The sequence below is a fragment of the Suricata suricatta genome, chromosome 2 (assembly GCF_006229205.1).
Source record: "Suricata suricatta isolate VVHF042 chromosome 2, meerkat_22Aug2017_6uvM2_HiC, whole genome shotgun sequence".
Lineage (NCBI taxonomy): Eukaryota > Metazoa > Chordata > Mammalia > Carnivora > Herpestidae > Suricata > Suricata suricatta.
The window spans coordinates 43436431-43450615 of NC_043701.1; the positions used below are offsets into that span (position 1 = coordinate 43436431).

General features: G+C 38.8%; 1 protein-coding gene across 5 annotated transcripts in view; it reads right to left on the reverse strand.

Annotated features, from left to right (window-relative positions):
* Positions 1 to 14185, reverse strand: part of AVL9 (AVL9 cell migration associated) — a 63446-nt gene that overhangs the window by 18644 nt on the left and 30617 nt on the right. For 4 of the 5 annotated variants that reach the window (XR_003903775.1, XR_003903778.1, XM_029925316.1 and 1 more), the window contains exons 5-10: positions 12249 to 12338; positions 11430 to 11496; positions 9703 to 9743; positions 8967 to 9005; positions 5143 to 5212; positions 4084 to 4622 (exon numbers count right to left, since the gene is read on the reverse strand). Coding sequence is in view for 3 of the 5 variants with exons in the window: in XM_029925316.1 (XP_029781176.1) it covers positions 4084 to 4622; positions 5143 to 5212; positions 8967 to 9005; positions 9703 to 9743; positions 11430 to 11496; positions 12249 to 12338 (846 nt within the window). In the remaining 2 variants the exon portion in view is untranslated. The remainder of the gene's footprint in view (positions 1 to 4083; positions 4623 to 5142; positions 5213 to 8966; positions 9006 to 9702; positions 9744 to 11429; positions 11497 to 12248; positions 12339 to 14185) is intronic. The other variant, XM_029925325.1, reaches the window with a different exon arrangement.

The following is a 14185-nucleotide window of genomic DNA, read 5'->3' on the forward strand; positions in this document are numbered from 1 at the left end:
GGCAGAGAGAGAGGGAGACACAGAATCTGAAGGAGGCTCCAGGCTCTGACCTGTCAGTGCAGAACCTGACACGGGGCTCGAAATCACAAGTATGAGATCATGACCTGAGCCAAAGTCAGACGCTCCACTGAATGAGCCATCCAGGTGGTCTCCTAAAACTATACAGTTTTAAAAGATAACTCAGGAGACTGTTTTCATGACCTTGAAGTCGGGGGGAGGGTGCTTAAATAAGATCCCCAAGGCACTAACAAGAAAGTAAAAAAAAAAATGATAAACAAAAAAAAGTGTTTAGAATATATTAAGTCCCACAAATCAGTGCCAGGGAAAATTTTTTCTAAATGTTTTCAAAATGTTTTTATTTATTTTTAAGTGAGAAAGAGGGAGTAAGTGAGCATGGGTGGGGGGAAGGGCAAAGGGAAAAGGAGACATAGATCTGAATGAAGCAGGCTCCAGGCTCTGAGCCGGCACAGAGCACAATGTGGGGCTTGAACCCAAGAACCACGAGATCATGACTAAGCCAAAGCCAGACGCTTAACCAAAAGGGCTACCCAGGTGCCCCAAGGACAAGTTTTGAACAAATACCACAAAGGATATGGAAAGATGCTTAGCCTCAATAGTAATTACCGAAAAAAGGCAAACCAAGAGACACAAGATACCATCAGGCTGGCTAAATATTACACTAAATATTAAAAAGTCTGACAATATCAAGTGTCAGTGAGAATGTAGAGCAATGGGAACTCATACCCTGTCTTAGGAATGGAAGACATTAACACAACCACTTTAGCGAACTATTTGGAATTCTTCTAGTAAAGCTGAAGGTACCCATTCCACATAATCCAGTATTCTTGCACTTAAGCACTGAATGCTACAGAAACCTGGCATGTGTCTTTCAAGACTCCCGAAAAAGATTTTCATAGCAGCATTGCTTAGAGTAGCCAGAAACTGGCGACAATGCAGATGCCCAGCCAAACACTGGATTAGTTGCAGAATAGCTGAAAATGGAAAACTACACAGAAATAATAACATGCAATGTCAAGCAAAAACAAGAAAACATGAAACTAAAAACAAGGTCAAGAGGGGGAAAAAAGTATGGTTCTACTTAAATAAAAATTCATAAACACGTATCCAGGACTTTTTGGCTAGCCAGGCAAGGTATCTGTAGATTCCCTAATTTGAAATGACAAGCAGGGCTCCTGGATGCCTCAGTCGTTTGAGAGTCGAACTCTGATCTCAGCTCTTGTGTCATGATACCAAGGTTGAGGGACTGAGCTCCACGCTGGGCTCCGCACTAAGCGTGGATCCTGCTTAACAGTCTCTCTTTCTCTCTCTCTCCTTCCCTCTGCACCTCTGTCCTGCTCACACATGGTCTCTGAATGAATGAATGAAAATGAGAAGCTGCAAGCAAGCAACCAAATATAAACTCAGAAGCAATACTTCAAGGCGGTTAATACATGTGGCAGATTCAAAAAAATCTGGTTTCCAACTACATATGTTTTTAACTTTTTCATTTTTTTTAATGTTTGTTTATGTATTTATTTTTAAGAGACAGAGAGAGACAGTGCGAGCAGGGCAGGGTCACAGAGAGAGAGGGAGACACAGAATCTGAAACAGGCTCCAGGCTCTGAGCTAGCTGTCAGCACAGAGCCCGACACGGGGCTTGAACTCACGAACTGAGATCATGACCTGAGCCGAATCCAGATGCTTAACCAACTGAGCCACCCAGGTACCCCACCTTTTTCATAAGTTTATTGTTTTACTAGAACAGTTAAAACAAATTAGGAATTCACAATTAAGCCATCTTCTGATGGAGGCAACTAAATATTTAAGAAATCAAAGGTACCAGATAGATGTAATTTAAAAACTTAAGTGGCTGATCTCTTTAAAAAAGGTACAAAAAACTTAAAAATAATTTGCTGCCTAAAATTATCTTCCCTGTCTCTCAGATACTAAAAATAAAAATCCCTTTTATTCCATTAGAGTTGCCTCAATGGAATAAAAGGGCTTTTCATCAGAGTTCCATGTATGGTAAGACCTAACTAATTATTTTACCAAATAATAAGTATTATCTCATACCTGGAAATGAGGAGGCAGAAACAGACTCATGAGATTAAACAAGAGGCAACCTGGGGAGCCTGGGTGGCTCAGGTGGTTGAGCGTCTGACTTCAGCTCAGGTCATGATCTCACAGCTCATGAGTTTGAGTCCAGCATCGGGCTCTGTGCTGACAGCTCAAAGCCTGGGGCCTGCCTCAGATTCTGTGTCTCCCTCTCCCTTGGCCCCTTCCCTACTCATGCTCTGTTTCTCTGTCTCAATAATAAATAAACATAAAAAACAAAAATGTAAAAACAAACAAACAAATAAAAGCAGGGAAAGACAGAAGAAAAACCCTCAGGACGGTCTTCCACATCTGAAAATACTATCCCAACTTCTTCTTTAGCTTTTTTCCACTTCCCTCATTTTCCTTCAACTTTTCTCCGGCTCTAAAGTGGTACAGTCCAGCATAGTGTATACATCATAGAGGAAAATTCTCTAATTTTCCTCCTCTTTCTTTCCCTTCATCTTATGGGTACTATTCCCAAAATCTGCCTCTAATCCCATCTCCTCTCCCTCAGCACCCAGGTTTCCTCTCCACACTTCCGAAATCAACTCTCGGGACACGTTCAAACATATTTTAGCATCTGGGATCTGCGGCAGTCATTCAGTAAGCCTCATTTCTAAGCCTGACACGAAAGGCATCATTCTCCGGCAATGTCAAGTACCAGAGGGAAGACTGGAAAGCTGGAGAGCGGAGGAATCTCTTCCAGACCTAAATGTCTTATTATGTAGAAATTTGTTTCTATTTATTCATATGCTAACTGAGTCAAGGGACCAGTCAGCTTATTATTCTCTTCAAAGCTCAATATCCTACCTTCAACAATATTCTCAGGGCATACAAGCTTCTCTCCAGTTATTTTTAAAATTACTTTAAGATGTTTGGCTAACCTAATTCCTTCTGTATAAGTCTTTCATAATCTTCAAGACAAAAAAAGGCCTAAACACAATTCACTTTTAAGAATATTTCATTGTGTCAACTATACTTTAACTCAAAAAGAATATTTCATATTCTAAAGTTACTGACATGAAAGAAATCAGCATTTGCATTTACAATTGTAATTATATAACAAGTTAACTTAATCATTACATAATAAACCATAAAACCAAAAAAAAAAAAAAAGACAAGCATGATATGCACACAAATAGAATATTCTGCCAAACATGGTTTATTGACAGCCCACAAAAATATGTTTATATTGCTTTAATCCAGCAACCTCATGGACAAAAACAAAATCCCTCCCCAGTTAATCACCTTCTTGGTATCTACACAATGATAAAAATTGGAGGGTCAGTGGGTAACGCAGCCACGTAAAGGCTTCAAGACCTACAGGCAGTTCTTACACCCACATGTGAGATCAGAAAACCCATAACTGTTGGCTACTGACCATACCCAGTAGTGTGAGAACCCTGGGCTTTCTCACATACAGTTCCTAAATCCCAGCTTTAAGAAACTGTGCAATAGTTCGATCATAAAAAACAATTGAGATAATTTAAAATCAATTGAGATAATTTCAGAATCTCCCAGCAGGCCACAAAATGAATAAAGCATTCTCCATTAACTATGCAGCATTACTGACATAGGGCAAATACTTATTTGTAAAGCTGGATAAACCCAGAAAGAATTTATCAGGAACAAACACATGTTCAAGTCAATGTTACCCATCCTTCTTTTCCACATAAAGTTTTACTTCATGGATGAAGGATAGTATTTGGAGAAAATCATTAAACTTGCTCTAGGTACTAGACAGATGTATCTGTCTTTTACAGTAGACTGCAAGATCATAGATAAAAGAACTTAGAACTTAGGATGGTACCTGGCCTATATGACACTATGGTCAGAGACAACCATAGCACTATACACATGTATCTTACAGTTTTCAAGGAAAATTTTCAGACTTGCAAATGTTTTCAACACTGTAAGTTAAATTCTAAAAGTTTGTCAGTTTCTTTAAGGGCCTCAATAAGGAACATAAGGAACGCTAAACTTTACCTTTGTGAAAATGGCCAGGGGCATGCCATATTGGTCCTCTTCCAAACCGGAAATTAGCCCTGGTATCAGGACCACCTGGCCTGTATTGGCTTGAGGTTGTACAGTAATCGGAGGACTGTCTGAGGGCACAGACTCCTTTGGAAATGAGTTTGTCTGTTCTGACCCAACCTGTTCCCTTTCTTTCAAGGCGGGGTCCTCTAAGACACTAGGATCCAAGGTCTCCCAGTCACTTTCCGAAGATTCTGGAGATGGGCGAGAAGGAGGTTTCAAATATTGACTGGTATCATTGGGTTCCTGTCCTTTACTGTGGTCTTCTTCTACTTGGAGCAAAGGTTCTTCGGTCTTGATGCCAGCATCTTCTCCATGGTTTCCTGTCATAATTTTCTTAGCAGTTCCTGAATTGGCATTTAAAATGTCAGGAGCAGACATAGAAACAAAACCATCTGCAGGTGGATTACTTTCATGAAGCCCAGAATCTTCAGACATACTCTTTCGGGGTCTGTACTGAGAACAGTCACTGAGACCATGTTCAATCATGCCTATAACACACAACATTGGAGAACATCTAGGCTTACAATAAGGTGGGAGAAAATAAGAGTTGCATATTCCATTTTAACTAGAGGAACTCTCCTATAAAATTTTTTAATAAGTTACACTTGCACATATTTTAATTATAGAAAAAAGAAAGACAAGAAAAATCTCATACTAAAGAAAGAAACTCAGGAGCGCCTGGGTGGCTAAGCTGGTTGGGTGGCTGACTTTTTATTTTAGCTCAGGTCATGATCTCACAGTTTGTGAGCTGAGCCTGCATTGGGTTCTGTGCCGATAGGACTGCGGATTCTGCTTAGGATCTGTCTCCTCTCTCTGCCCCTCTCCTAATCGTGCTTCCTCTCTCTCTTTTTAAAAAACAAAAAACAACAAAAAAGAGAGAAATCCACTGTCAGAAGAAAATCATGTTAAAATAAAAATATTTTCCCCAACAAGTTTATTGTTGAAAAATTTTTATCATTGAAAGTTCCAGTACAAATTAAATAAGAGTAAATACTGTTATCCTCTTACCTGGAAAAAGGGATAACACAGTCATCAGGGCACCCACCAATTTATTCACTGGAGAAATATAAAAGAGAACCTGAAATGGATTCAATCAAAATTAAATTAGAAAATCCATAAGTCAACAATATTAAAAAAAAAAAAGAAGGCGGGGGAGTAGAGAAGGGAAAATTCTTTACAGGAGTAACAGCTAATAAATATAGCATTAATGAAAGAATAATAAAAAAAATCACCAAGCATCCACCATGATTCAGTTAAAAATTACCAATGGAAGCTGAACTATTCTGAAAGGTTGTTGGGCAAGAGGCTATTCATATAGCTTCAAATTTATCATCCCACAGATTAGCTATTAGTTGCAAATAGAAACACAAGCACCTCACTGTGAAGAAATCTGGCGACTACCACCTTAATCAAACGATTAAGTTTCACATCACCAGTGATAGTACCACCAGTTACGAGGCTCCTGGTGCGGTAACTCTATGGAGGACACACCACCACTTGTTTAGTATCCTTGCCAAAGAAGTTTAAGCTGTAACTAGTCACAAGAAAATAATCAGGCAAATTTAATCTTAAACTTTAACTAGTCTGGATTTATTTTGGGGAGAGACAGTGCAAGCAGGGGAGGAACAGACAGACAGGGAGAGAATCCCAGGCAGACTCTGTGCTATCAGTGCAAAGCCTGATGCAGGGCTCTACCTCATGAACCGTGAGGTCAATGACCTGAGCCAAAATCAAGAGTCAAATATTTAACAGAGCCACCCAGGTGCCCCTAGTCTGGATGCTTTAAGGGAAAAAAAAAAAAACAAAACTGGGTGGCTCAGTCAGCTGAGAGTCCAAGGTCATAATCTCACGACTTGTGAGTTCAAGCCCTACATTGGGCTCTGTGCTGATAGTTCAGAACCTGGAGCCTGCTTCGGATTCTGTCTCTCTCTCTCTCTCTGTGTCTCTCTCTCTCTGCCCCTTCTACTGCTCACACTCTGTCTCTCTCTCTCAAAAATAAATAAATACTAAAAAATAAAAAAAGAAATATATCCTAAAGTATTTAGGGGTGAAGTACCATGATCTTAAAATTATTAGGATTCAGGGGGGAAATGAACATATATAAAGCAATATAATGCAAAAGTGGCAAAATGTTAACAATTGGTAAATGCAGATCAAAAGTATAGAAGTTCATTACAGGATTCTATCAATTTTTCTGTAGGTTTGACATTTTTCAGAATAAAAATTGAGAAAAAAAATCACAAACAGGAATACATGTTGCATTAAATGTAACACTGGTCATTAAGTTAGTTGGAAAAAAAAACAAGCAAAGATTTGCTTAGGTGAGTTTTTTTCCGTTATAAACAAATCATTTAGCGACACTAAAGTGCTATCTGACAGAGCACAGAGCACAGAACCCACAATTGTCTATACTTTCCTTATAGAGTAATCTTGAGGAGCGCTTTGCAAGTATGGAGAAACCAAACGTTGCATTAAAGGACAGACTTATTTCATCAAATCAATATGAAAAGAATGTACCTGTGATTTGCCACATTAAAGATACATGATCATAAATGCCACTGCATGTAACTAGTCTAAGTTCTATTTTGCAAGACTTTTGCTTCAGCTACGTATATCAATATGTGCTCTGGGTTGCAATGTAAAGCATTTTTTATTATGAGTTACAATAACAAAGACTGAAAGCTACAACTCAGCAAATAAAAAACCTACCAACAACTTGATCAAAAAATGGGCAAAGGACTTAAGCAGACTTCAAGGAAGTCATACAAATGACCAATAAGCTCAACATTACTAACCGTTAGGGAAATGCAAATCAAAACCAGGAGATACTACCTCATACCTGTTAGGATGGCTACTATCAAAAAACTAAAAAATAGCAAGTGTTGGTAAAGATGTAGACATTGGAACCCTTGTGCATTACTGGAAGGAATGTAAAATGGTATGGGCACTAGGGAAAACAGTATGGTGGTTCATTAAAAGAATTAAAAACAGAACTACAATTTGGTCCAGCAATACCACTTCTGGGTATATACACAAAAGAATTGGAAGCAAGGACTTGAAGAGATGTATGCATAACATTCATGGGAGTCAGAAGATGGAAGCAACCCACATGTCCATCAAAGGATGAAGGGATAAACAAAATGTGGTTATGTACATACAATGGATATTATTCAGCCTTTAAAAGGAAGGAAATTCTGACAGATGAATCAGCCTTGAGGACATTATCCTTAGTGAAATAAGCAAGTCACAAAAAGACAAATACTGAATGATTTCACTTATATAAGAAACTCAGAGTAGCCAGATTCATACAAACCGTAAGTAGAAGGGTTAGGGTCAGTAGGAATGGAAGAATGGGAAGTTATTTGTTTAAGGGGTACAGTTTTAGTTTTGCACAATGAAGAGTTTGTGAGTGGTGATGACAGCACAACAATGTGAATGTACTCAATGCCACTCAACTCTACACTTAAAAATGGTTAAGATGGTAAATTATATTTTACATGTATTTTACAATAATTAAAAACTTTTAAGAAATTAAAACATTGTTGGGGCGCCAAATGAGCTACCCAGTGCTCCAGGAATAAATACTTTGAAGGTAACATATCATGCTAGACATTATAAATGGCTGACTTTCAACAACTGTTCCACCCTACTCTGCTCAGCACAGTAATATGGTATATAAAGCTGGCCCCAGAGGTCCCAGGGTGGCTTATGAGGTGAAGCATCCAACTCTTGATTTCAGCCCAGGTCATGATCTCCGTTTTGTGAGATATAGCCCCATGTCAGGCTCTGCAGTGACACGAGGAATCTGCTTGGGATTCTCTCTCTCTCTCTCTCTCTCTCTCTCTGCCCCCACTCCCTGCTCAGGCTTGTGTGTGCTCGCTTCTCTCAAAATAAATAAATAAACTTAAAACAAAAAGAAAAAACTGGCCGCAGATCCAAGGGTGGCTCCTGATTAGTCTCAACCAGAGGTGAAGCCCATGTTTTCTATAAAGCGTTAAATAGTAAGTACTCTTCCTTTGCAGGCGATATATGTAGTCTCTGTTGTGACAATTCAACTCTGCCACTATACTGCAAAAATACCCATAAGTGATAAGTAGATGAATGGGTATAATTGTGTTCCAATAAAACTTTATTTATAAAAATAAGTGGTAGGCCAGATTTTGCCCTGGAGCCTAGTTTGTAGACTCTCGGTCTAAAATTATGACAAGTCCATCTCTTTGTACTAGAGAGTGGTCTGGACCCCAAGTGAAAACCAACCAGTACACGTACTACTTTGGTAACAATTTTTTGTTCATTCCAGGCACATGGCCTTACGGGTCTAAACAAACTGAAAGGAAGATTCTTATTAAATGGTTTGGGAATAGGTATTATCTCTACCACCAGTTATAACTGAGAAAGCATATAGACCAATTATCATTGGCAGTTAACGTACACTATAAGGGAAACCAGGCTCAGGATAAAGCCAGCACTGCAGACTGTGGAGCAAAGAGATGGAAAAAAATCTAGGTACTTAATTATACTGTAGAACCATTTAACAAACCAGCCCTGAAGTCTGCAGTAAGCCAATACATTTTCATATTATTTAAGTTGGGCTTTTATGTTCCCTGAAATCAAAACTATTCTGATAACTGGATACTGTCAAACTGCCCCCAGAAAAGACTACACAAATTTATACTTCTATGGTAGTGTACAAGAATAGGCGCATCAGTCTACCTCAATTTGACAGGCCAAAAAAAAGGGTCTTAATTTATAATTTACCATTAGGTTCTAAGTTTATATAGTATTTAAGAAAGGTCAGTAACTGTTATATATCCCATTCCTTCAAATCTCACCTTTTTTTCAAGAAGAATTAGTTTAAACAGGATTAACACCTAAAGAAAAAATATTAAAATTATTAAAATAAGAAACCATGGTTTTTATTCATTTCCCTTTTCCCTTCCTCAAACATAACCACAGATGATTTAATCATTAATATTAGCAATAATGCTTATTAATACACTGAAAATTATGCTGAAAAATTAAAAATTATATCTTCTTAAAAATGTGAGAACCACTTAATTCTCTAACAAATTGTGCTTTTTGGAAAGAGTTACGCATTTCTGCTCAAAATATATGCCAACTCCTTAAAAGGCAGGGACCATTTATTTCTGGATGTCCGGGGCATTCACATAGCAGATACTAAATAAATGTTTGTTAAATTAATCACCAATGTGCATCTGTCCCAGTCAACATATACTTTAATAATAAAGATCAGAAAACGTAAGCATATTTTAAGGGAAAATCTTTCACTCTGAGCAACATATAAAGTGTTCTGCAAGATTAAAACAGGTTTCTTTCCACTCTAACTTCATGAGATCTGAAATTTCAAAAGCAACAGAAAAAAGTATCCTATCTTACACAGAAATTAACAGTATTCCTATACAGTACTTTATCTATCAGATAAGCACTAACACCACCAACACTTTTAACTTTTATCCTTATGAGAACTGTCTTAGATGAACTAAAACGTTAGGTATACCACAATTTCCATCTGATGTCATACATCGTAAGTTAAATAAGGTATCATACCTTATGTCGAAAATGAAGCACAAGATCTCGAGGAGACAGACCTACAATGTTAACAAGAAAGGTAATCTGTGATGACAACATATGGGTTTTCTTTAAGAAAGTTTTTTTCGCCATCAAAAAAAGATGGGTAAAAAACAGGAATAGTAAGAATATGTAAATATTAAAATATTTATGTAACATCACATCATGTACACATACACTCAAAATCTGTCAAATAGCCAGGGCACCTTCGTGACTCAGCCAGTTAAATGTTGGACTCTTGACTTCAGCTCAGGTTATGATCTCATGGTTCATGAGACTGAGCCCCGTGTCAGGTTCTGCACTGGAATTCTCTCTTTCCCTCTCTCTCTGTCCTTCCCCAACACAGGTGTACATGTATGTGCACTATCCTCCACCCCAAAATAAAACCCCCCCAAACCAAAAAAACAAAGAAAGAATTTACCAAATAACTGTTAACGGTCAAACACAATGTGGCCCAATGGAACTTTCTACAATGATGAAAATATTCTAAATCTGCATTGTCCAATACAGTAGCCACATGTGACCTGTGAACATTTGACATGTAAACAAGTTGGGGTGCCTGGGTGTCTCTGTCAGCTAAGTGTCCGACCTTTCATTTTGGTTCAGGTCATGATCTTCAGGTTCATGAGTGCAAACCTGGCACTGTCAGTGCAGAGCTTGCTTGGGATTCTCTCTCCCTCTCTCTCTGCCCTTGCCCCACTCGCACACACACATGCTCTATAAATAAATAAATAAATAAATAAATAAATAAATAAATAAAAGAAACATAGCAAGTGTATTGACAGACTTTTCAACTTTATTTAACTTTTATTAATTCTAACCTAAATGTAAATAGTTATATAAGGCTAATGGCTATTGTTTTGGACGGTGCAGCTCCACTGTTTTCTCCCCATTATACAAGTATCTTACAAATCATACAAGTTTAGACATTATGAAGCTTATACTATAGCGGCGGTCAATCATTTAAACATGGTTTTTGGTCACCACACACCATGGCTATTACTTCTATATCACAGTCTTCTCTCTTCTCTGAACATCTGTCACAGGACATGAGAAAATATTCAGAGAAAAATATATTCTTAGGGGTTTTATGATCAGCTTACATTATACACAGGATTATAAAAGGGAAATACCACAGTTTGGCTCCTTCATAATTAGTGAACTTTGAAGAAGTTTGAACCAAACTTCACTGGTTCCTAAAATAGGAACCAAGTGAGTGAACACCAATTACTATGTGATGCTAACTTTTTTCCTAATCATAAAAAGGATATTTATTAAGTGCCTATTGAGCACCTTGGACACCAGTGAATATCCTGGACCATCAAAACAGTATTAAAAAAACCCTCTACTGTAAAAATCTTAGGCTAGAAAAGAGTTGAGCAGATCTCTCTTGCTCTCCCTGTTATGAAAGGAATTGACTTTGCCAGCATTACCATAAGGAAAAGAAAACACTTCCACTATTACTCTGAAAAGCAGAAATTTGCTTTATACAGTAGCAGTTCTATATATTGGTACAATTACATTGTAACTCTTTTCAATACAAATAATGGTTAGGAAAATATGTAAGTAAACAGTAACATCAAACACTGAAGAATTTAAATTTAGATCCCTTATAGAAAATTAATTTTGATGATGAAGTTTTTTACATGCAACTTGGTTTACCAAACAAAAAGAAGTGATTTCTGATTTGTAAAAAAGCTACTTACCAAGATATACTTGGGATCCTTCTAATGAAGTTCCTCCCAAGGAACTATTCATATGTTCATAAAGCTCCTATAAAATATAGATTTCAATTTTACATTTTACAATCATTTCAAACACTAAATTTGAAGTATAATGACCAGGAAAAAAACCTGGTTCTTTAACCTAGACATTTTTGTTTTGCCAGACCCTAAATTTAGAAATAATCAAGGTCTCTCTGAAACCTTACCAGTGTCCAGCACTCCCTCCTTCTCTTCCTCTTCATTTTAGAGCTTAGCTCATTCACATGGTGGTGTGGAGTGTAGGCTAAGTTCCCTCTATTTCCTTGGTAAACACCTAATTGTCCTACACTCACTAGGATCCAGGAGAGATCCATGTTTTACACATTCATGGCAGCCCTAAGAAAAACACGTTATCCATCTTTAGTAAAATAGTCATGTAGTCTTTATTTATCTGTTTATTTATTTATTTTTGCTTTGGGAGATAGAAACCAGAAGACTAATACATAAACATACTATGCAGTATATAAATAAAGCAAATTTAGAAAAGCAATGCCATAGCAAGAGAGCTACTATCCATTAACAGAGGAACTTTATGTTAATCGCACTCCTTTGTAGTCATTACTTAATACAAGGCAGTATGGTTAAAGTTAGTAAGTATCACCTGTACACTCTGGGCAACTCCATTGCCATTCTTATGTCTCATTGATATTCTTATGTCTTTCTTAAGCTAACAAAAGATTATCTTCACAATATTATTTACAGGATTTACTTGATTCATAAAACAGCCTTCAACCAAATACATCTCTAAAGGGATATAATTACCTTTAGAATGGAAATTTGGGAAAAATCCTTCTCTTCAAAATATGCATGTGTAATGAGCTGAAGTTTTGCTTGAAGTAAGCCATAGAGAGGCTTAAAGAAAAAAATAATTACGTTAGTTTGACAATAGCAAAAAACCAAACACCTTACAAACTTGTAATCGAAAGGGAACAGGGAGAAAAGTAACTTCAACTTCAGGTATCTTACTATTCACAGCTGAAAGCTGTTAAATAAACTGTTCTAGCTTTATCGCTGCCCATGTAAAGCACCTGACCCTTAGAGTACAGTGGTTGAGTGTGTGTGCACTCAGGTACATCACCCTGGCACCAAATTTCCCCACACCTGCTTGCTGATATGAACATAAGCATATGAAAAGACACTACATCAAATGGAGTTGTTTCTAGAATTAATAGAACACAGGTAAAAGCCTTAAACAGGGGCACCTGGGTGGCTCAGTCAGTTAAGCTGCTGACTTCGGCACAGGTCATGATCTCATGACCTCACGATCTCACGGCTGGTGGATTCAAACCCAGCATAAGGCTCTGTGCTGACAGCTCAGAGCCTGGAGCCTGCTTCAGATTCTGTGTCTCCCTCTCTCTTTGCTCCTCCCCCATTCTCTCACTCTCTCTCTGTCTCTCTCACAAAAATAAACAAACACTGGGGAGATCCAACATAGTGGAGAAGTAGGGGGACCTGAAGTTCCATCGTCCCTCAAACACAGCAGTGTTGAGGGCAAAGGACTTTGAATTCCAAGAGTCCGGGCTGCAGAGTGACAGAGACATCTCCAGGGGTTCATGGGGACAACCTGGCAGGCCATAGGTATGTGACTGTGAACTGGGAGAGAGAAAACGGGCAGTGTACACAAGCATGGATGGAAGGGATCTCCTGCGCAGAGACAAAGGGAAGAGAAAGGCTCGGGAAGTGCAGGGCTGTATCTGGACAAGAGAGAAACCATGGACAGAGATGGACATAGATCCAACCTCTAACTGCTGGGCTTTCCCCAGAATGGGGCCGGCTGCCCTGTTCTCGCATCTGAGGAGAGGAGCCAGCTCTGGGCTCAGTAAGTGGTCCAGGCACAGTCTGTGGTGAGACAAAGCAATGCCCTCCCTGGAGTGCAGAGGGAAGAAGTTATATAACTATTCAAAGGACAAAGACTGCCTGTGCCCACCAGTCAGAGGCCATATATCCATGGCACTTCCCTGGAACTGGAGCACATGGAGTGGCTTCTAAGACATCGGGTTTAAATCCCAGCTGAGTGCCAGGGAGGCGTGGGAGTTGGCAGAGCGGACAAACTGCCACATTTGCACCTATAGCACTGTGAAGATGACCTGAACAGAGTAGTCTGGGGCACCTGGTCTGGGGAGGGGACTGGAGTGTCACCATTTTTCTCCCCATCACCAACAAGGTGGGGCCTCAGGGAATGGACTGCAGGGAGAGTGGAGACAGGACCCACCTACACCAAGGCACGCCCTTCCACTCCTGGTAACTGCTTGTCTACTGGAGCGGGATTGACACTGATGAGGCAGACCAAGACACCCGGTGGTTTTGCATTTTCTAATTTAATTCTTGGACAATTCTCAATACATATATATTTTTTTCTTCCTTTCCTCCTTTTTATTTCTTCCCTCCTCTAGTCTTGTTATTCTGATTGTTGGTTTAAGCAGACATATTGAATCTATTCTCTTTATTACCTGTTCTATATCTCCTTCTTTATTTTCCTCTCTCTATCTCTCTGGATTAAGCTTGGTCAATTTTTTCTTTTTCCTTGCCCCTGTCGTTTTTCTCTTTGTATGGGATAAGGCCCCTTCCATCAACACCACCCCCACCCTGTTATTTTGCTGTTGCTGGTGCCCCTGTTCTCTGTATTTAAGAATCTCTTATGGGGGCGCCTGGGTGGCTCAGTCAGTTGAGCGTCCGACTTCGGCCCAGGTCATGATCTT